Source organism: Centropristis striata, chromosome 20 (genome assembly GCF_030273125.1).
Source record: "Centropristis striata isolate RG_2023a ecotype Rhode Island chromosome 20, C.striata_1.0, whole genome shotgun sequence".
NCBI classification, from domain to species: domain Eukaryota; kingdom Metazoa; phylum Chordata; class Actinopteri; order Perciformes; family Serranidae; genus Centropristis; species Centropristis striata.
In genome coordinates, this window is record NC_081536.1 from 3,588,823 (window position 1) to 3,614,033 (window position 25,211).

At 36.9% G+C, this 25,211-nt stretch overlaps 1 protein-coding gene across 1 annotated transcript in view; it reads left to right on the forward strand.

Annotated features, from left to right (window-relative positions):
- thada (THADA armadillo repeat containing) overlaps nucleotides 1-25,211 on the forward strand; it is a 186,449-nt gene that overhangs the window by 99,671 nt on the left and 61,567 nt on the right. Inside the window, exons 30-31 of the mRNA XM_059358754.1 lie at nucleotides 15,670-15,773; nucleotides 21,402-21,484. Of these exons, the coding sequence (XP_059214737.1) occupies nucleotides 15,670-15,773; nucleotides 21,402-21,484 (187 nt within the window). The remainder of the gene's footprint in view (nucleotides 1-15,669; nucleotides 15,774-21,401; nucleotides 21,485-25,211) is intronic.

Sequence of the window (25,211 nt, forward strand, 5' to 3'; positions counted from 1 at the left end):
AAATTAGGTCATTAGTGAAAGCTAGCGGCTAACTGATGCTAGCGGCTAACTAATGCTAGCGGCTAACTGATGCTAGCGGCGCTGCTTGTTACAGCTACAAGAGTAGCCATTAGCGTATCAATGCTAACTCAAAATTGTGGTCACAACATTAGCTGACATTTCATAGCGGCTCGAAGCGGCTTTACAATCGTGCCAGAGAAATTCAGAGTTGAGCAAACTCAAAAACAAAACTTAAAATATTTAGTTTAATTGTCCAACTTAAAATATTATCGAAGTTTGTTGCCTTGAAATTTTGAGTTCACCCAACTTTTCTTTTTTTGCAGTGTATTCTAGAATCTATGGGTGGTTTCTAACCCTGTTTCTAGCTCTTCTTTCCCTTTTGTTCTCCCAAACCAGAAAAGAGAGTAAAGATGTTTGACACACTGGCACAAACATGTCTGTATGTGATACACAGCACTAACTGAGGCCTGCAGCCCTTCCTTGGCCATTTAATTTCCTCTTTCCTTCCACCCAACGCATCATACCTCACACTGTTCAGCTTTACTGGATCTATGAATACATCTCTTCCGCTGGACAATATAAGAAACCTCAACTCGTGTATGCATCACTCTTATTAGCCCATTAAGCCCATTTGATCCCTCCTATTAAGCTTTTTATTTGCTGCACAATTTTCCAACCAATGCTATTGTGCTCATGGCAATGGTTCGGTAAATAAATTCAGTTGCTATAAAACTGTGAGGATTAAAGCATACCAGAAGTTAAATGTCCCTCTTAACTCCCAACCATAAATTTCACCAGGACAGTGTTTTGCATGGACGAAAGAAACAAGGGTATAACATAAATGGCACAGCAACAGAATAACACTAATTCAGTTTTTAGACATTAAATCAAGAAAAGGTTGCCATATTTAAAAAAAGATATCCTCTTTAGTAGATATTATGTACCTAATTTTCTCCAAGTGTAATACGTTTCCCAGCTCTCTCAACCACATTTCAAATGTAGGAGCCCTTTCAGATTTCCAAGATTGTAGAATTAACTTTCTGGCTAACAATGTTGAAAGGGAGATAGCCATAGCTTCATCACTACTTTTTACACTATCTGGATTAGCCACTCCAAACAACATGGTGAACGGGTTACATGGATGATTAAGGGACATTTTATTTGTAAAGCACTTTTCATAAAGAAATCTCAAAGTGCTACACAAACCAGAAACAAAATAAACAAAAGACAAAGAGAAAAATCAGACACATTAAAATCAGCAGTGGTCAATAAAAAGACACAGGTAATAAAGTTAATTAAAGAAAACAGTTAAGGGAGGAGATTAATAATACAAAATGTGCAATTTTACATTATCTAGTATTTATAATATGTCAAAAAGAAAAGGATAGACGGTAGAGGAAAGGTGCCTGAAAGTCACTTTATTACTATATTAAGAAATTATAATGTACCACCTGTTTGCTCATGCTTGTGTGCTGCACAATTTACCTCATAGAGCAGTAGTTCTCAACCTTTTTGAGTCGTGACCCCCAATTTAACATGCATGTTGTCCGCGTCCCCCACTCACTGAACAGAATCTACACCAGATTTCTTTTTGCAACCAGTGGAGTCGCCCCCTACTGGCCATTAGAAAGAATGCAGATTTAAGGCGCTTAAATCTGCATTGGCTTCACTTTTATAACCTAGAGGCCTGCACCTCTATTATAGAATCTATGAGTGGTTTCGAACCCTGTTTCTAGCTCTCAACTCTTAACTCTCCCTCTTAACTCCCAACCATAAATTTCACCAGGACAGTGTGTTTTGCATGGACGAAAGAGTTCATGACAGTAGTCCCGATAGTGCTGTGTGCATCTGTAGGGGCCATCAGTAACCAGGCTATAGATAGCAGGTGTGTAGGTAGGTGGGGGCAACATGGAGATGATGGAGGCAGATATATAAGGAGTGTGTAGCTGTGGGAAGGAGGGGGTTGGACTGTCTTAGCAGGAAGTGTGGAGCTGTATGCAGGTGAAGTGGTCTAAACATAGTAAAACAGAGATAGAGGCCAACAGTGTACGTGTGGAGAGGAGCATCACACACAGAAGCTCTGATAGAGGAGATAGTGGAGATAGTCTCCAGAGTGTGTGTATAATATTCTGCACTCTTGTGTAAGATGTGGAGCTAAGATGTAGGGGTGTGCCATATCGTATCGTTCACAATAATATCGGTATATTTTTTTCATGGTTATAAAAAATGCATATCATGATATTGGCAACATTCCTACTTTTTGGTGTAGTGGTTTAAGTTGTTTTAATCACAAAAAGCTACTTACTCCCAGTCGCTAAACACATGCAGCTTTCAAAATAAGAGCACAGTGTGTTAAGAGAATCCACCACAGAATTTACAAGAAGACTGTCAAAATAAGATGTGTTAAATAAAACATACAAGAGCCTTTAATCTCCTTAACAATATTTCATTAAAATATGCCCCCGGAACCCCTAAATGGTTATTTTTATTATTTGCTCATACTCAAGAGTCAAGAGTACATTTTTTCTATTTGGCAAGTGTTAAGATTTGCACTTCAAACTACATTTTAGATTTTTATTTATTCATACAGACTAAAAAAAAATCATATTTTCTATATCTTTTTAGGTATTTCCTAATATCGTCAAAAATATCGTTATCGCAAAAAATGCCTGCAATATCGTGATATTCTTTTAGGGCCATATCGCCCAGCCCTACTAAGATGTTTAGACGTAACGCACAGAGGGAAAGGGAGTGTGTGTGTGTGTGTGTGTGTGTGTGCCAAGGTTATAATAGTTTTGGATTTTTCATTAGTTTTAGTTTTAATTTCGTTGTGAATTTTTGTTTTCAAATTCAGTTAGTTTTAGTAAGTTTTTAGAGTGAGTTTGCTAGTTTTAGTTTAGTTTTTATTTTTGGAAAATGCTTAGTTTTAGTTTAGTTTTTATTAGTTTTAGTGTTAGTTTTAGTTTTTTTGTAATGGGTATGTGCCTTAATTTCCTTTGGTTTATCCATCTCAGCCCCAATAAGGTTATTAACTCTTACAGTTCAGGGTGTTTTGTATTTTGGTTGAAGTGTAGACATCCCAGTCTCAGTAAACATATTTACCATGTGTTCCTGCATGTTGAAATAGAAACACTGAATTATGAATGAAAAAAGTTGACAAAGACGAAAACTAAGGACATTTTCACTAAAATTGTAGTTGATTTTAGTTAGTTTTGTTACCACAAAATACAGTTTCAGTTAGTTATCGTTTTTTAAAAAAACTCTTGTTTTTATTTTGATTTCAGTTAACGAAAATGTTTTTTCAATTTTAGTTTTCGTTATTGTGTTAGTTTTCGTTAACTATAATAACCTTGCTGTGTGTCAGGACATGTACACCACACACCGGCCTAATACATAAACCTGATTGTAACCTTTAACCCTTAAAACAAAGTCTGACATCTCAAACGAGCCTTTAAAGAAATGAGGACCGGCTAAAATGTCCTCACTTTACAAAAATGTCCTCACTCTATTGGTTAAAAACGTGTTCCGGTCCTCATTATGTAGGAAGTACAAGAACACACACACACACACATTCTTGTACTTCTTTCTTTGTGAATCAGTTTTAGAATTTTAGTTTCAGTTAGTTTTGTAACCACAAAATACAGTTTCAGTTAGTTATCGTTTTTAAAAAATCTCTTGTTTTTATTTTGATTTCAGTTAACGAAAATGTTTTTTCAATTTTAGTTTTCGTTATTTTGTTAGTTTTCGTTAACTATAATAACCTTGGTGTGTGCCAGGACATGTACACCACACACCGGCGGTGTGTTTACGCTGAGATGATGAGGACATGGTGTTTCGCCTTGGGAGATGCCTAATGTATGTTAATATGCTTCATTGTGTGTGTGTGTGTGTGTGTAACAGGTAGCAGATGTTTTAGCTCCAGGGAGAAATGACTTCCTCTGTTATTGTCAAAGAACAACTGTTAGCGGGCCAAGTGTGGAGCTGGGAACCATCACAGCTACCGAGGCACGCCGTCCCACCCGGCTGACTTTCTCACACACACAGTGAACAGGTCTGATATAGGGGTGGGCAATATGGCCCTAAAAGAATATCACAATATTTCAGGCTATTTTTGCGATAACGATATTCTTGACGATATTACGAAATACTTAAAAAGATATAGAAAATATGTTTTTTTAGTCTGTATAAATAAATAAAAATCTAAAATGTAGTGTGAAGTGCAAATCTCAACAGTGGCAAATAAAAAAAAATGTATGAGAAAATAATAAAAATAACCATTTAGGGGTTCCGGGGGCATATTTTAATGACATTTTGTAAAGGAAAATAAAGGTTCTTGTATGTTTTATTTAAGGCATCTTATTTTGACAGTCTTCTTGTAAGTTCTATGGTGGATTCTGTTAACACACTGTGCCCTTATTTTGAAAGCTGCATGTGTTTAGCGACAGAGAGTAAGTAGCTTTTTGTGATTAAAACGACTTTAATTGTTAGCTAATGTTAACTTTACGCCACTACATCAAGAAGTAGGAATATTGCCAATATCATGATATGCATTTTTTTTAACCATGAAAAAAATATACCGATATTATCGTGAACGATACGATATGGCACACCCCTACTGATAACCACGCGGGGAAATTTTTCCATCAAACCCCACTGCTAGCCCTGGTCCAGGCTTTCTTTAATGTTTCTTCGACATCATTGAGGACATTTAGGCGTTTGAAGCTGAAACGAAGAGTATAAATCAGATACAGTTAGACCTCCATTCTTGACTGACTTGTCTTTTAAGCTATAATAAAATTCAGGACCTCCGATAAATATGACTTGACTTGATTTGAGTAATGGCTGCAAGATGTTTTTTCTTTTCAACTGCCTTTTTTATGTGACAGCCGTGGCTAGAGGCATTATGTTTTTGCGTCGTTTGTCCATCTGTCCTCTTTACGTGAACATGATAATAATGGGAGGTGACATGGGAATGTCTTGAGGAAATTTTGCGAAAACGTCTGATTGGACTCAAGGATGAACTGATTAAAATTTGGTGGCCAAAGGACACTGTGAACTTACAAAACTCACTTTTGGACAATTCATACGCTATCTGACAAAGCTAATACTGAAAGTAATGTTAATGGCGGTGATATATGAATAAACATAAATGTGGTCCTGCAGAAATGAAAAGCATGAGGTTCCATAATGCACATGTGCTGCATAGGCTAAAATATATCCTGCAGGAGACTATCTATCTTTACAGTTAAATCTCTCTTGAGTTAGTTTTTTACGATGGACAGGAAGTCTCTTTTTGTCCTTTCAAAATAAAAGCGTCCGTTATCAAAACAGGTTTTTGCACAGTACTGTATGTATATATATCTTTTATTTTGCCCATGTATGCATGTTTTTATTTATACTGGAGTGGAGTATGTATAAAAACATAGCAATTAATCGATTAATTAAGTTTTAACGTTACAGATGCTGGAGTTGGCAGGTTTCTTCCTAACACCCATCCCTAGATTGGTTGACACTCTCCTTGCCCAAACAATATTATTATTATTCATGCATTGAAGGAGCTGGAAATGTAGTTATTGTTTGCACAACTAGTTTATGAACCACTGTTGCCAGACAGTTAATTGCTACCATGGTAACCAGCTGGAAAAATAAACATAGTTTACTCAAGAGACCAGTCCTCCACTGTGTGGCAGTTTGTATATCACCAAAGCACATTTATAAATGGTACTGACAGGCCTGACGTAAAAAAATCACGTGGGTTAACTTTGACCCAATGGACAAATGTGCTGATCAAAGAGATTCATTTGGAATGAAATTAAGTCTTAAGATAACATTAAGCAACTAAAACACTTCCTGTAGGTTCTCCTTTAAACCAAGGTTAATGTTAACGTATTGGAATAATAATCACATAAGACCAAACTAACTGACTGATGTCAGATTTTGAATGAAAGCCTGAGTTATTGGTTTAACTAGAGGCGGCCCCGTCCTCTGGATGGCCCTAGTCAGGCCCTTGTCTCTAATAAAGCATCTTAAAACACACTGGAATCACTTCAGTCGTTCCGGCGAGCCCCAAACCTCTGTTGACACAACCAGAACTGAGCTTAACAAGCCCGTCGGACAGGCCCGGCACTAACCCAACCCGACACCGGACTCTGCTCTCGACACACGCCAGCAGCAGCCCTGGCCCACAATGCCTGGTACGGGCCAGAAGTATTAAAGCTGCGGCCTGTGGTGGTTTGAGGAGGGCCAAGTTGACGGATGTAATCCTTTGTGTATTTCCACAACAGAGGCTAAATGAGAGTGACACGGAGCAGAAGGAGACTTGAGAATTAGGAGTATCACGGTCTCCTTTCCTCTGGCAGCAGCCATGTTGCTGTTGTTTTTTTTCACAAATGCATTCTTCCCTGCTCTTTTCCAATAATTTTCTTTTGGTCTGTTGTTACGATGGCTGCCTTTGGCCAGTGGTCGGCCTGGACTTTCTTAGAAAACCCTCAGGGTTGAACCAGTGAAAGAATGTGTGGGCCTGAAAACGCAGCCAGCTTTGCTTTTAGCTACATGAGATGTGTCGTATCCAGAGGGAGTCCCAGTGATTTATACTGCTGTCAGACATTAGGGCTGGAGTTTTAATATTGCTCTCTAATGGGGTCACATAAGTGTGTAACTCAGCTTTATGGTTGGACATTCTGTGTATACAGTGGTGGAAAAAGTATTCAGAGCACTTACTTAAAAAAAATAGTCGAAACGGAATTGTCCAAAAAGTGAAAGTGAGGAGCATTTATGGGTACAAGTCAGGAACCGGCCTACTTTACTTATTTCAAGGGTGCTGAATAAAAAAAATGGTTCCCAAGTGAAATTTTGAGTTTTTGACCTTCTCATTTGCATATCAAAATGGCGGCCAAATTGCCCATCTTGCTCAGTCGTTTTAACTTTTAAGGTGAAATTAAGCATTATTTGTGTCATTTTTTAAGGCCGACATAAATATTCAACCAATATCACTTTTAAATGTTCCAGTTGGTATTTTGCATATATATATATATATATACATAAAAAAGACACTGAGCCTCCACTATATCCTTGCTCTGACCCTAGATTATAGATCTAGAAACTTAATTTCCTCATCTTTGATTGCCTACTTACAAAAAAACTAAGGGGAAATGGTCCAATGACTGCAAGATGGGCAATTTGGTGGCCATTTGATACAAATTAGAAGGTCAAAAACTCAAAATTTCGCTTGGGAACCATTTTTTTTGGACTCAGCACCCTTGAAATATGTAAGGTAGGCCGGTTCCCGACTTGTACCCATAAATGCTCCTCACTTCTTATAGGAGGCCTTTTTTCTGAAATCTGTCTAGACTAAAAGTACTAATTCCAGACTACAGAATTACTCCACTACAAGTAAAAGTCCTGGATTCTAAACTTAAGTGAAAGTACAAAAGTATCAGCATCAAAATGTACTTAAAATATCAAAAGTAAAAGTACTTATGGTAACACTTTACAATAACCATCTAAGTAATGTTTATAGATGGTTTATAAACCAATTATTAACCATTTACAAAGTGCTATACATATTTAATCTTTAAATGGTTTCAACCAATTTCTTAAAGGTATATGAATCATTTCAAAATCATTAACATACTTAACATGGGGTTAAACATGTAATAATGAGTGAAACTAAAACTATTAATAAACTATTAATTATAATTTGATTGTTTGTTAATGGTAAATTATCTATAAACTTACATTAAAGCATTTATAAATGTCTAATAGATGGTATATTAGTTAGTTAAACAGTAATAAATGATGTATTTACCATTCTAAATGGCCTATATACAGTTTATAAATTATGATTAAACATTAATAAACTATCTGTTTACCATTTATAAATGATGGTTATTGTAAAGTGTTACCGTACTTATTATGCAGAATGAACCCACTCAGATTGTTTTATATATTCCAAATACATTGTTAGATTATTATTATTATTATTATTGATGTGTTTATGTAAGCAGCATTTTAATTTTTGTAAAGGTAGGGCTCATTTTAATCACTTAACACACTGTTGTGTGGTTTAATTTATAAAAATGCATAATCACCATAACTTAAGTATTTACTTTCACTAGTAAAAGTACTTATTATGCTAATTGTACTATATTTTAAAAGATATTTGCATTGATGCATTTATGTAAGCAGTGTTTTAATTTTGTAAAAATTTAATAATTAACAATTTAACTAAATATATTGCTAATATAAGGTTTAATTTAAAAAAATCTCCACCTGAAAAGTAACTGAAGCTGTCAGCTAAATGTAGTGGAGTAGAAGTATAAACTTTAATAAAATGGAAATACTCAAGTAAAAGACAAGGACCTCAAAATTGTACTTTAATTGGTTTAATTGGTGACTCTAAATTGTCCGTAGGTGTGTATGAGAGTGTGCCACGCCTCTCGCCCAATGTCAGCTGGGATAAGAGTGCAGATAAACGGTTAAGGATAATGAATGAATGAATGAATGAAAATTTAGAAGAACTTAAGAAAGGCATCATCTGCAGCACGGGTTGTCTTTTTTTTCCGCATTTGGGACTTTTTCCTTCACTTTTAATATCAAGAACAGAAAAATCATCTTTATGAAAAAAGCATTTATTGTTAAAGAATCTCACTGTCTCACTTAAACGTATTCATTTTTAACTACAGTTCTATGAACGGGGTTGGTACGGGTGCTTGAAATCCTTGAAAATGCTTGAATTTTTTAAAAAAGTGCTTGGATTTTGGATAAAGTGCTTGTAAATGCTTGAAATTATTACTGTTTTTCTCTTGCTATAGATAATCACATGTTCAATGTAAGAAATAATGAGTAGCCTATCTGAAATGAAGAGCGTTCCTCCTAAAAGTGTAACACCATCTCTGTTGGTATGGTTCAGTGAAATCTCCTCCTTTTAGTATGTAAGTACTCATCTAAAACATGCAATTGCAAACAGGTGTAAGATACTGGAAAAGTTTGAAAAATTCTTGTGTCAATACCTGGTAAAATGCTTAATTAATTGAGGGTCAATAGAACCAAATCAGAGCACAAATACAGTATTTATAGTCTAAATTAATGTATTACATTGACAAATACAAATACAGTATTTATAGTCTAAATTAATGTATTACACACTACAACACACACACACAATACATGCAGACAGCTCATGCTGCCAGTTCCCAAATGTATATGCAACTCTGGACATAAAGGAAATCTCAAACAGCTCCCTTGGGGCGAGTAGATCCAGTGCTGTAACAAAGATGTAGTTGTAACACAGTCCTTGCATGCACACACAGACATACACACGCCACTAAATTACTCGGTTGTCACGCCCATGTGTATATGCATATGTGAGGGAGTGTGACTTGGTGTCTAGAGTGCATATGTAAGCTTTGTTTGTGCAAGAATACGGCTATATAGAGCGAGAGAGTGTGTTTATTCCTTTTTATATTTAGCCCGTCTTTATTGGGATCTCTTTTTGCCTAATTGGGCGCGTCCACACTTCGCCTAACCTCTATCTGGTTTTATGTGAATGCCGATTTATATGTTTCTTTGTGCATGTGTTTTACTGGACTGGGCCATGAATTGGCATGCAATTATTTGCACTTGCACTTGCTGTGTGTGGGTGCGTGTGTGTGTGTGTGTGAATGTGTGTGTGTGTGCGTGCTCGGTGCAGCGTGTGGTCAGTCTGTGGTTGCGGCAGTGGGAGGGACGGCAGGGCAGGCTGATAACAGAGTCTGAAGGGACCTCACATCCACCACCACTATTTTTACCGGGCCCAAAAGAGGAGCAAGGCTTGTTGCAACACACACTCGCACAGAGAAAGACACACACACGCACACACTGGCAGTTAAATGCTTCACTAGAAAACAAGGCGTACAAATAGGTTTTGATATTTTTCATATTTAGCACTGCCACACCAAGTTTTTTTTTTTTTTGCTCCTTAAAGTTGCAACCCAGTGCTGTAGAAGGGGGTTGATTGCCCTACGATGGTTATACAGTAGAAGAGCTGGGAAATAAAGCTGCTCTTCTCTAATGCAGTAGTTCTCAACCTTTTTGAGTCGCGACCCCCAATTTAAGATGCATGTTGTCCGTGACCCCCGCTCACACGCACAGTTCAGATCACCCAAAAAAGAAACAAAATGACCAAAAAAAGGAAACAAAATGACCAAAAAAGACACAAATTGACAACAAAATAATCAAAAAAAGACACAAAATGACCTAAAAAGACACAAAATTACCAAAAAAAGACACTAAATGACCAAAAAAGACACAAAATTACAAAAAAAGACACAAAATGACCAAAAAAGACTCAAATTGACGACAAAATGATCAAAAAAAGACACAAAATGACCAAAAAAAGACATTAAGTGGCCAAATAGACTAAAATACATTAACACACGCTGACTTCCAAAATGATTTGGCGACCCCCAGAAATCATCTCGCAACCCCAATTGGGGTCCCGACCCCAAGGTTGAGAATAGCTGCTCTAATGGATAAAATTCACTATGAATGTGTCACTTTTAGAGGCTACCACACACAATAAGACAAACAAATGAACAGATGGAGACTTCAGTGGAGCAGCAACTCCTGTGTTCTCTGAGGTAAAATTACTGTTTCTGTCCAAGGAGCCTGTTGGCTTTGAACAAAGCAACGTGTGCTGATGTGGATGGGAACACCTAAAAAACAATATCAGATAAAGTTTACACCATATTAAGAATATTTTCCCCATATTTTATTATTTTCCCGTCATACAGCTCTTTTACAATGGAGAACTGAAGACATTATCTAAGCTTCCTTCAAAGCCACCAGACTCTATTGACAAAAACAGCTTTTTTTTAGCAGAACACAGGAGTGTCTGGTCTAATGTTACCCCCACCTTATTTGTTTAGGTTGTTTATCTTTAAGGCTGACATTGACTTAACATTTTAAAACCCTGTAAAAGGCCGCAGATGATGTTGGCCTTAAAAAAATACAAAGAAACCTACCTAATTAATTCTAAATAGTAAGTACAATGCTCACTTACATAATAATGCTTTTGGCTATAGTGTCCGGTCACAGTTTTTCAAGTTTTACAATTAGATATGAGTCATTTTGCGGCAGGGTGGGAAGATTAAAATATAATTTACAGACATCTCTTCTGCAGTGTAAGTCTATGAGCATCACATGAAAGTCCAGCGTGTTCTTGGGAGTTTGGCGAGTCCCTGTTTTGTTTTTCTGGTGCACATGCATGAGTTTACTAGAAAACTCCACAAAGCACCTTTTTTTTTTTTTTTTTTTACATTTTGTCTTTATTTAGAATCACATTTCAATATCACATTACAACAGTCATCACCGTTTTGATAATAGACACTGTGATCCATATTTTCAGATTTTTAGAAACAAACGAACGAACAGAACTTGGGGGTGTTTCCATCTACAGTAAGTAGTAAAAAACAGATTAAAACATTTTTTTTAAAAGAAAGTTACACAATATTAAACAAAAGAAGGGCGTTTCGGGGCGATGTACAATCTCCACTTCTCCCAGATTTCCTCAAATTTGGCTTTTTGAAGCCTCACAGAGAAAGTGATTCTTTCCATTACAAAAATTTCATAGATGATGTCATACCACTCGTCTATAGACGGGCTGTCTGGCTTAAGCCATTTCCTTGTTATAGCTTTTTTAGCAGCTACACTCAGTATGCCAAAAAGGTATTTTGTGTTTTTATTTGAGGATGTAGAGTGCAGAAGCCCAAAAAGAAATTCATCCCAATTAAAAGCAATGTTTGTCCCAAATATTGTCACCACTTCTATGTAGATCTTACGCCAGAAAGCATTTACATTTGGACAGGCCCCCACAAAGCACCTTTAAATATCTTAAACCTTGTAGGTATTCCGAGTGTAATAATCCAAATTTTCCTACAGGTGTAGTAGTTGTAGCAGGACCAATTGAACAATCGTGCCTTAGTGGTTCTCACAACAAACACAAAAACAATCCAGATTTAGACACTGTCAAGGAAATAACCCTGAAACCTGATGAATAAAAGTGATCCCGCAGCAGGTCTCTGTGCTGCTGTCCTAACGTCTCTCATTCATTTGAGCTTGATCCAATCCCAGCATCTCCTCCCACATGGGGTGCAGCTCTGCTCTGTCTTTGGGAGGAGGAACAGGGAGGCAGCATTTTCTATAAATATTCCGGTTTTCTCCATGCCGGGCTGGATTGAGCCGGTTGAGCCTCCCATGCAGGGACTTCCCAGGCCGGTGGATGAGGTGTAGTTGTGGAGTTAAAGGGAGGATGAATGAAGACAGAGTGCTCTGCCACTGACACTAGAAGTACTGCTGGAACTGGAACTGCTACAAAACCATGATCTGCCCTGTGCTTATGAATGAAACGACCAATTTCATAACAGGATAATAACACAAATCATTCCAACGACCACAGAGAGCCTTCTTTCCTTTGTTACGGCGAGCTCTAAGCAAAACACGATCCAGTTACACAGTTCTGTGGAGTGGACAGACCAGCTTGATTGTTGTGAGTTTAACGCCACGTCACATTTTGGTTTGCCACCAAGTCACATTTACAGACTTCATATTGGTGCACCGTCCGAGGCCACATTTGATAAACACATGACATAACGTCATGTTTGGTTGTGTTGGCCAGCCATTAGAAATTATGGACAGAAGGGAAGAAATTTTCCAAATTAGGCCCATCATCCACACCCATTCCTGCACCATAGACCTTTGCATGAGCTCCCATTGGGCCTTGGACTGAGGTCGTCTGTAGCCTTTGATCAGCTAGAGCAGTAGTTCTCAACCTTTTTGAGTCGCGACCCTCAATTTAACATGCGTGTTGTCCGCGACCCCCGCTCATTGAACACAATCTCACGCGCACAGTTCAGATCACCCAAAAAAAGAAACAAAATGACCAAAAAAAGGAAACAAAATGACCAAAAAAGACTCAAAATGACCACAAAATGACCAAAAAAGACACAAAATGACACAAAAAAGAAACAAAATGACCAAAAAAGACACAAAATGACACAAAAAAGAAACAAAATGACCAAAAAAGACACAAAATGACCCAAAAAAAGAAACAAAATGACCAAAAAAGACACAAAATGACCAAAAAAAGACAAAATGACACAAAAAAGACACAAAATGACAAAAAAAAGATACAAAACGACCCCAATTGGCGTCCCGACCCCAAGGTTGAGAATAGCTGAGCTAGAGGCCAGCCCAGAGCGTTTGAGACTTGCCAAACTTGTTGCCAGTCAAACTAAACTAAACGTCAAGATTATTCTAGTCTGGTTGAGCCGGATTGAACGTACAGGGCGATGAGACTCTGCTGTAATCATTAACTTCTCCTTTGACAAACACAAGAAGCAACAAGAGAGCATTGTGTCATCGGTCAAACGTGTAAAGTTCTACGCAGGTGAGCCGTGACCCGGGAATCTGCCTAAACCAGTCCACCGAAAGTGGAGACATGACCAAAAAAGACACAAAATGACCAAGAAAAAGACACAAAATGACCATAAAAGACTCAAAATGACCACAAAATGACCAAAAAAGACACAAAATGACCAAAAAAAGACACAAAATGACAAAAAAAGACTCAAAATGACCAAAAAAAGACACAAAATGACACAAAAAAGACACAAAATGACCAAAAAAAGACAAAATGACACAAAAAAGACACAAAATGACCAAAAGAAGACACAAAATGACACAAAAAAGAAACAAAATGACCAAAAAAAGACAAAATGACACAAAAAAGACACAAAATGACCAAACTAAACTAAGCGTCAAGATTATTCTAGTCTGGTTGAGCCGGATTGAACATACAGGGCAACGAAACTCTGCTGTAATCATTAACTTCTCCTTTGACAAACACAAGAAGCACCAAGAGAGCATTGTGTCATCGGTCAAACGTGTAAAGTTCTACGCAGGTGAGCCGTGACCTGGTAAATCTGCCTAAACCAGTCCACCACTCCAAGTGGAGACATACTCTTGGATTTACCAGTCAAATGAGATTTAAAGGAAGTCAACAAGAAGCTCAGCAAATATTTGCAGAGACTCGTTCAAGTGTGACTAATCCTTTTAGAACCAGTTTTTTTTTGACAAGCGGAATCACTTGGAAATGTTCAATATTTGGTTTGGGAATCGGCTCGAGCGCTGGCTCCTTAGTTGGTGGAAAAGAGAGTGACAGTGACGGGACCCAGGGGTGTGGAAGCTGTTTGTATGAGCCAGTGGGTGTAGCCTGGGCGTGGAGACGGCAGGCGGAGAGAAGGGGGCAGGCCAGGACTCAGTGGCCAGGCTTGGTGCTACGTGGTCGGACTGGTTTTTCCCCACGTTTCCTTCCCTGCACTGCGTAATGAATGGCTTCCTACTGGTCTGTGGCCGTGGCCCCGGCTTAAAGAGTATACTTACCAAGGCCCAGAATACACACCCCAGCCAGCCAGCCAGCCAGCCAGCCAGCCAGCCAGCCAGCTAGCTTGTGTCCTATAGCCTCTGAACACTCCCAACCACCAGTCCACCTGCTACAAACTGGCTCAGTCACACACTGTCACATCAGCCACAATGAGAAGAATGATTTGATCTGCACTGGGAAACATTCTTTTTGGGAATTGACATTTGACATTTGACTTTGACATTTTCTTGCCACCATTACTCACTGTACAGTTCCTGCTGGTGTTTATGTAGACCCTTATTTCCCACACGGGGGCAAGGCAGAAGTCAAGTGACAGGAAGGATGGTTGTCTAGAGGGGGGGACACTGTGTTTATTGTCTGGTTGAATTATACTTCCCAGTGCCCAACAGATGGGGAGCTGACTGTGTCGCAAGGTTATAATAGTTTTGGATTTTTCATTAGTTTTAGTTTTAGTTTCGTTGTGAATTTTTGTTTTCAAATTCAGTTGGTTTTAGTTCGTTTTTAGAGTGAGATTGCTAGTTTTAGTGTAGTTTTTATTTTTTTAGAAAATGCTTAGTTTTAGTTTAGTTTTTATTAGTTTTAGTGTTAGTTTTAGTTTTTTTGTAATGGGTATGTGCCTTCATTTCCTTTGGTTTATCCATCTCAGCCTCAATAAGGTTATTAACTCTTTGTATTTTGGTTGGAGTGTAAACATCCAAGTCTCAGTAAACATATTCACCATGTGCTCCTGCATGTTGAAATAGAAACACTGAATTATGTATGAAAAATTGACAAAGATGAAAACTAAGGACATTTTCACTATAATTTTAGTTAACACTATCATGCTCAATAAAGAATTTTAAATGTTGCAAATGTGCATTAATTTCAGAGTACACTGAGACATTAAACTGCATCATTTTCAATTAAATTCTGGAAAAGTTTGAATGTATTGTTTTTTATGTATTTTATACACCTAGACTGCAAACAAATTGCCCAAGTTGGGACAAATAAACTATACTTGACTTGACTTGACTTGAAAGGCTTCTGCTCAACCAAGGACCTTGTTGCCACCATGTCACCCAACACACACACTGCAGGAGCTTTCAGCACGCTCTGGGTTTGAGCCTTTTGGTTTCAGTTTCTGTAGATAGTGATCTTCTTCTTTTTCATTCAAGCCACATTTGAGTCAGTGGGGCTGACCCCATAGTCACGATGATAGTTTTAACATGTTTATCGATTCATAAATGTGTGTAATTGTGTGTCCGCAGGTGCTTTTTCTGCTGCGCTGCTACCAGACTGACTCACACAGACCCCTGCCAGCAGGAAATGGCATCACTGAAGGCCTCCGTCAGCGCATGTGGCTCGCCTCTGGGTAATCCTAGACACACACACACACACACACACACACACACACACACATGCATGCACGCACAGATAAGCATCCGTCCCACCCCTCGCTAGTCGCTGGCTAGAAGAATAGCTCCTTGTCTCACCGTTCATCCCCTCCCTGAGCGTGTCCGCCTCATGTCCTGCCCAGGCTTCAGTTTCAAAGAGGCCGCCTGCTGTCTCATCCGCAGACCCCCGACCCTCCTCTTCCTCACCCCTCTACCCCAAGACCGAGGCCTCAAGATGGGGGGCAGATTACCCAGTCGGCCCCCTTCTGCCCGGCTGAGGTCAGGGCCCGTGTCTCCACACTGCAAAAAAAGAAAAGTTGGGTGAACTCAAAATTTCAAAGGCAACAAACTTCGATAAAATTTTAAGTTCGACAATTAAACTAAATATTTTAAGTTTTGTTTTTGAGTTTACTCAACTCTGAATTTCTCTGGCACGATTGTAACGCCAATATGAAATGTCAGCTAATGTTGTGACCACAATTTTGAGTTAGCATTGATACGCTAATGGCTACTCTTGTAGCTGTAACAAGCAGCGCTGCTAGCATCAGTTAGCCGCTAGCATCAGTTGGCCGCTAGCATCAGTTAGCCGCTAGCTTTTGCTAATGACCTAATTTCACAACAAAGAAATAAGAGTTATCAGAACTATTGTCCCTTGTTGTGAACCCCAACTTAAAGATATAAGTAACAACAACTCACCAACTTGTTTTTGAGCAGACAACTGGCTTCCTTTGTTGTGCTAACTTACATTATTGCCCTAAATTTCAGTAATTTATATTTCCAAGTTTTACCAACTTAAATCACTGTTTTAGGCCAAAAAATACAAGTTGGCTTTTTTTGCAGTGCAGTCTCCAGCGTGCTGCGGCCCACGGCAGATAAGACGGGGTCGCTGGGTTAGCAACACTAGCCCCGCTAGCTCCGCTTGGTTACACTGATGAGCTTTTATTAAGATGACGAGGTGAATTCTTGCTCACCGGAGCGCGCCCGGGCGTCTGTCCGTTTGATCACGCAGCAGCACGGAGCCCGGCGCCCAGATCTAAAGGACAACACAGGTCAGAGGATCTCTGTTTTTGGGAAAAGAAAACCTCCTCTTCTTCCAGAACACCACTAATTTGAACCGGCCACCTTCCAAAAAGGACGGAATGCATTGTTCGTCTGAGTGTGAGTCAGTGTTGGGTTTTGGCCTCGCACCGTCCCTGTGTTGTGTCATTTTGGACTTTTCCTGGCTCGGCGAGGGTGTCAGCGCCGTAACGATGACTGCAGACACTCGTGGAGCTCCCTGCAGTTGACTTTGGCTTTGTGGTGGCACTTGAGGCTCCGTACCAACCTCTGAGAACATCTCCAGTGTATTGTTTGGATTGTGATCTCATGATTCAGCTTCTTACAGCCTCTTTTATAATGTTACCTCAGATGAAAACACTCAGCCCACTTCACAGGACTCATCCCTGCACAAATATGTTTTTATTTAAGCCACACATTCTCTCACACACACACACACACACATTCTTGTACTTCTATCTTTGTGAGGACCCTCATTGTAATAGTGAATTCCCTTGAAAAGTTATAATAGTTTTGGATTTTTCATTAGTTTTAGTTTTATTTTCGTTGTGATTTTTTGTTTTCAAATTCAATTAGTTTTAATTAGTTTTTAGAGTCAGTTTGCCAGTTTTACTTTAGTATTTATGTTTTTGAAATGCTTTAGTTTTAGTGTTAGTTTTTATTAGTTTTAGTTTTTTGTAATGGGGTATTTGTTGGGTGGGAGATTAAAAGAGGTCACAGTAAATTTTGCCTTTATTTCCTTTGTCTGATCCATCTTCATTATATATGAAAAAAGTTGACAAAGACGAAAACGAAGGACATTTTCACTATAATTTTAGTTCGTTTTAGTTATTTTTGTAACCACATAATACAGTTTCAGTTAATTTTTTAAACTGTCATTTTTGAGAGGACCGGCCAAAATGTCCTCACTTTGCAAAAATGTCCTCACTCTGTTGGTTAAAAATGTGTTCTGGTCCTCACTATGTAGGAAGTACAAGAACACACACACACACACACACACACAGACACACTCTCCCCACGGCCTTATTCCCTAAGCATCGCGTGTATTGTGTACATGTGCAAAGTGTGCAGAGGATCTGTGTGGGAGCGTCTGTCTTTATTAATATCTAAGTGATGAAAATGTGACGTCAAGCTCACACACTGTCCCCCTTGTTTTCACACACACACTTGTGGGCTTTCACGGCGCTGTGGTCATACCCTCGATTGAACGCACACTGAACCGAACACACACGAACACACACACTTCACAATGCCCACACATGCTGTTCCATATAGCCATAGGCAGAAATAACATCTCTGTTAACATTCCCAAATCATAAAATGGTTATAATTCTACATTATTAACCATAATGAAATCAAAGAGTCTACATCGTAAATTGATTATTTTATACTCACAACTGGTTTCTCTTTACAAGCCTTGTTTATACGCGTGTAAAACTGAAAGTTTATTAATCAAATCTGTGATCGTTGAGCTGGGAGCGTCTCATGTGATGTTCCCTCATTCATCGGAGGATCGACCACAAATGAAAACAAACACGATAACACACATCACTGTCCTGTTCGCCATCATCTCCTGCGAGCGCTTGACCCAGTAACAACAGTAACTGTTTGTTCGGGCGGTTCACATGTAAATGACTCTCATTTGTTGTCCAATCATGGCCACATGCAGCCACATGCAGCAACTAACAGGAATCATGCTCAAGACATTATTTGATTAGTTGAGCAGCAACAACTTTAATGTCATATTGTTTCAGTTTGTATGGATGTAATCTTTATTAATCAGGAAAGGCTCATTAAGATAAAAGGTCTCCTGTAAAAAGAGTTTGACAGTTAACCCTATATGGCAGTAGTTCTCAACCTTTTTGAGTCGCAACCCCCAATTTAACATGCATGTTGTCTGCGACCCCCGCTCACTGAACAGAATCTCACACGCACAGTTCAGATCACCCAAAAAAGAAACAAAATGACCAAAAAAAAGGAAACAAAATGACCAAAAAAGACACAAATTGACCACAAAATGATCAAAAAAGCCACAAAATGACCAAAAAATACACAAAATGACCCAAAAAAGACACAAAATTACCAAAAAAGGAAACAAAATGACAAAAAAAGACACAAATTGACCACAAAATGATCAAAAAAAGACACAAAATGACAAAAAAAAACACACAAAATGACAAAAAAAAAAAGAAATTAAGTGACCAAAAAGACTTCAACACATTAACACATGAACACTTTAACACAGTGGAGACAGAGCTGACTTCCAAAATGATTTGGTGACCCCCAGAAATCATCTCGCGACCCCAATTGGGGTCCCGACCCCAAGGTTGAGAATAGCTGCTATATGGTACAGTGTTGCCCTCAGGCAATATACCCATTTTTGGCCTGTCAAATTTCTACAATGCATCTTTTTGAGTGATGCAATACTTTAAAAAAGAGGGAAGAGTATAGGGAACCAATAGCAATGCTTTAATTTGTCACATGACCTCCAGGAGTCCATATTGAAACCCTTTTTTGCAGACTTTTCCAAAGGAAACATCTTTGCCATTTTGCGCCACAATTCAATTCAAATCACTCAAAACGTCATTTTCTGGCCCTTTTCCATCTGGAAAAAAACTTATTGAGTAAACCTTCATTTATGATAGTTTCATACACTTAGACTGTTCAAGATATTCATTTTAATGGGTCGTTGGTTCAATGGTACAATGTCTACAGGCAACATTCAGACAAGAAACCGGTTATTATTTTATAATGTTTTTAAATTTAAAATGTTATGTATTTTACCCTGTTGAAGCTACTGAATCTTATTAAATAAATTATGTTAAAATGAATAATAAAAACTTTCTTTTTCACTTGTGCACCGTTATGGTACAATGTTGCCTACTGACAACAAACCCCAAAAATAAAAAATAAAAAATAAAAAAAATTATAAAACTTCTTCAGATTGTGTTTATTTATTCTATTTTAAGACAAAAAACACTCCAAACATATTTTTTCCTAACTGGCATCATAATGCATACCACAGAGGGTTAAACGGACAATTGTACAATGACCAATCGAGAACAAATTATAGAACACATTTAAAAAATAATAATCTTAAGAATAAATTCATAATAAAATGTTTTGCACAAAAAATGTGGGAATATTGCTTCACATTAAAAAGGTATATATTCATTCCAGCTCCAAAATGCACGATTTTGGGCACCAAAGCTGTAATCTGTGACATTTTCCCCTCTGAAATCGGTATCGATCGGGCTCTATCATTAAACTCCTTGTTTTGCCATCAGACAAACAGGAAGATAGATGGATAGATTGATCATATGATAAAATAAAAATAATATACTAATAATAGTAGTAGTAGTAATAATAATAATAACATTGCAATGTGTCATATATTTAGCCTGTGCAGGGTGTGGATACCTAGATAACATAATATATAATATGTAAACATGTATAAATATATTTATATACACTACTGGTCAAAAGTTTTAGAACACACCAATTTTTCAGTTTTTTATTGAAATTCAAGCAGTTCAAGTCAAATGAACAGCTTGAAAGGGTACAAAGGTAAGTGGTGAACTGCCAGAGGTAAATAAAAAAAGGTAAGCTTAACCAAAACTGAAAAATAATGTACATTTCAGAATTATACAAGTAGGCCTTTTTCAGGGAACAAGAAATGGGTTAACAACTTAACTCTATGGAGTCTTGGGCTATTTTGTCCATTTTTGAATTCTTTTCATGTCTTTGTAAGTCATTTTGTGTCTTTTTTAAGTCTTTTTTTGTCATTTTGTGTCTTTTTTTTGTCATTTAGTTCAACATAAAATGTGATTTTTAATCTTTTTTTAACTTTCAAAACACTATCATGCTCAATAAAGAATTTTAAATGTTGCAAATGTGCATTCATTTCAGAGTACACTGAGACATTAAACTGCATCATTTTCAATTAAATTCTGGAAAAGTTGGTGTGTTCTAAAACTTTTGACCAGTAGTGTATATACACAAGATATTATATAATATTATATTTGCATATAAATACTTGACTATACAAGATATACATGCAATGTATAATATACTAAGAGTATAAGAATATGTAAATAAGTACAAAATGGTGCAAATGGACAAGAATATTGTATAAATATGATATATAATGTAAAAATGATTAATACACATATCACATATGATGTCAGGTGTATGTTCCAGTATTTGGAGTGTTGTACAGGAAATGACTTCAGCCTCTTGAGATCACACCAAACCATAAAGATCCTCACAACCAGCAGATTCATTGAGCCTCAAACGTCTGATGACCTAATTCAGCAGTTTGTGGCGAGACGTCTGTGATGATCAATGGCTGCAGGCTGCAGAGCTTTCACTTCTACTTGTTAGACGGTTCAGGAACATTTGGGGGTTTCCTTTTAATAAAAGAGAGCTTTCATTATCAAGTGTTCTGTCTTTGATGTTCAATATGCAGAACTGATCATCCAAAGTGCATGCTGTCCAATGAAATAGCTAAAAAAGAAACAGCCTTTTTGTTTTGTTTATCTCTTTTCCAGGCAGAACCGCTGCGTGGTGACCAGAGGAGCCTTCCTGGATGTGTTGGTGTGTCTGTGTGGACCCAAGATCAGTCTCCTGCATGGTGAGCCATTAAAATAATGTTTATAGATGGTTTATAAACCAATTATTAACATTTACAAAGTGCTATATACATATTTAATCTTTAAATGTTTTCAACCAATTTCTTAAAGGTATATGAATCATTTTAAAAAGCATTAACATACTTAATATGGTGTTAAAAATGTTAAATTTCATTTTTTATTTTATTAATTCTTCTTTTCGAACCGAAAAAAAAAAAAAACAACATAAACTACAACAGCGTAGGCTAGATGCATATACATATTCATACACATACTCACATAGACACCATTAAACAGATGTACATGAACATATAAACATTTACACACATACAGTATATAAAGCCCTATACATATACATGCATCTGCCCCGTTTAAGTAATAAAATAGAAATAAGAACCAGTTAACTCAATATTCAATATGCATTTCCTTATATCATTTTGGTTCGAAAAAAAAAGTGAGTAGGCTGAAGTATAAAATACTTATCTAGGCCTCTCTCCCGATACTCAACACTTCAAAAATAAGAAATTGTATCTCTATATATAGCCACTTAATGTCAAATAAATATGTATTATTATTATTTATTTACTATTTATTTATTATTATTATTTATTTACTTATGAGTGCAACTAAAACTATTAATTATATTTCAATTGTTTAACGGTAAAGTAACTATAAACTTACATTAATATACCATCTATTTGCCATTTATAAATTACTTAGTTGGTTAAACACTAATAAATTATGTATTTACCATTCTAAATTGCTTATGTACGGTTTATAAATTATGATTAGACATTAATAAACTATCTGTTTACCATATATAAATGATAATTGTAAAGTGTTACCCATTTCAGTTGCATTTTTTTATTCCATTTTTATTTGAATGAGGATGAGGAAGGTGTGTTTGTGTCACACAGTGGTTTCATATCTATATATAATATAAACACCCCCATATTCAAGATCAATAGTTGGATTAAACAGTAGTGAGGTTTTGAATTCATGCTATAATCACATTTAGTCATGGAAAACATTAGTAGGCCACCCTTGTTTTCTTCAGTTTCTTGTTCATTTGAATATCTGGTACAACTAGCATGGTAACTGGTGCATTTATTTTATAAACCAAAAACCCATTCAAAATCCTCTTTTAATTTGAGAGGATAGACCCCATGGTGCTAAAATGCTCGGTGCCCTATAAGCTGCTGTACAAACAAGACATGGAGTCATTTATTCAGAGGACAGTTTCCAATCAGCAGACTTAAACCCAATAGAACATTTGCTGGAGATGAAGATTCACCCATAGGCCTCCACTCTTTTACTCAAAAAAAGACACAAAATGACCTAAAAAGACACAAAATGACCAAAAAAAGACACAAAATGACAAAAAAAGACACAAAATGACCAAAAAAGACACAAATTGACTACAAAATGATCAAAAAAAGACACAAAATGACCTAAAAAGACACAAAATGACCAAAAAAAGACACAAAGACAGTTTCCAATCAGCAGACTTAAACCCAATAGAACATTTGCTGGAGATGAAGAGTCACCCATAGGCCTCCACTCTTTTTATTATTCCATTTTTAAAGACTGAATGGAAAAAATCACAGCCTGAACACTGTGACACAGTTTATTCATCATCTCGAAACTGAAGTACAAACATTGGCTTCTTAAACAACTATAAAATACAGATGCTGGTGGTACAGTATGATGTTGAATTAGTCGGAATTCTTCCTCCCTCTGGAATAAGCATTCATTAATTTCCTGGTAAGACTCTATTGGACCAATTAAAATCTGAAATTGAGATTGAATGTCTTACTCAAGCCATGTCACCTGAGTCACTGTGAGTTTACAGATGAAACTAGCTGCTCGAGGCTACATCATGCTCAGTCCTTTAAAGCAGTGGTTCTCAACCTTTTTGAGTCGCGACCCCCAATTTAAGATGAATGTTGTCCGTGACCCCCGCTCACTGAGCAGAATCTCACACGCACAGTTCAGATCACCCAAAAAAGAAACAAAATGACCAAAAAAAGGAAACAAAATGACCAAAAAAGACACAAATTGACCACAAAATGATCAAAAAAAGACACAAAATGACCAAAAAAAGACACAAAATGATCTAAAAAGACACAAAATGACAAAAAAGGACACAAAATGGCCTAAAAAGACACAAAATGACCAAAAAAGACACAAATTGACTACAAAATGACCAAAAAAAAGACACAAAATGACCAAAAAAAGACACAAAATGACCTAAAAAGACACAAAATGACCAAAAAAGACACAAAATTACCAAAAAAGACACAAATTGACTACAAAATGATCAAAAAAAGACACAAAATGACCTAAAAAGACACAAAATGACCAAAAAGACACAAAATGACCAAAAAAAGACACAAAGACAGTTTCTTATCAGCAGACTTAAACCCAATAGAACATTTGCTGGAGATGAAGATTCACCCATAGGCCTCCACTCAGACTGAATGGAAAAAATCACAGCCTGAACACTGTGACACAGTTTATTCATCATCTTGAAACTGAAGTACAAACATTGGCTTCTTAAACAACTATAAAATACATATGACACATTATTGCACATAATTGTTTTTCTGCTACAATTTCCTTATTTGCTTTTGAATGAGCCAGTACAAATGTCTGGTCTGAATTTCATTAGAATAACAGCATTATAAATATGTTTAATGAGAACATTTCTGATGTGCTGAATATTTATTCACCCCACTATAAATGCTGACTACAATACATTTATAATAATGACTTTATTTACTTAAATTTTTAAACGTTATTGTATGTTATGGTCTCAGATTGAGTGGAAAATATTTGACTGTTGGTCTTGAACGTAAGATAAGATCAGATCAGATATAACTTTATTTATCCCGCAGTGAGGAAATGTAGTTGTCACATCAGCTCAAGATACAGACACATAGATATAGAAAACAGAATAAGAATATAAACAACAAGACATATACATACATTCTATACATACAGTTCTGCTATCTGGCATTTATTATTAGGCAAGGCAAGTTTATTTGTATAGCACAATTCAACACAAGGTAATTCAAAGTGCTTTACATACACATTTAAAACAGCAAGACACAATTGAAAACAGTAAAAACAGTCAATTAAAACAGGGAAATAGAAATAAAAATATAAATAGGATAAAATAAGATACAGCAGGATAAGAAAATAGATAAAATAATAAAAAGCACAAGTCAAACATTGTGTAGTTAAAAAGTAAGGGCAGTAGAGTAGAGCAGATAAGTGTTAAAGTTAAGAGTACGCTTCAGTAAACAATAGTGTTTTTAGTCCTGATTTAAAGGAGCTGACCTCACATCTACAGGTAGTTTGTTCCACAGGTGAGGAGCAGAATAACTGAAAGCTGCCTCACCTGCTTAGTTCTTGTTCTTGGGACACACAACAAGCCAGTTCAGATGACCTAAGGCAGGGGTGTCAAACTCTGGCCCGCGGGCCAAATTTGGCCCGCAGTGTAATTTTATTTGGCCCACGAGCCAATACCAAATTATTATATTATTATTGTACTATAAAAGCTGACCCGCCGGTATTATACGGCGCATTTACCGCTAATACTAGATTTATTATTGTTATTTTATTTTTAAATGTATTAACCTGTTGAAAAACTTTATTTTGATATTTAAATCAGAAGGATGCAAATTGAAAAGAGGCATACGATTTTTATTTAATTTTTATTTAATA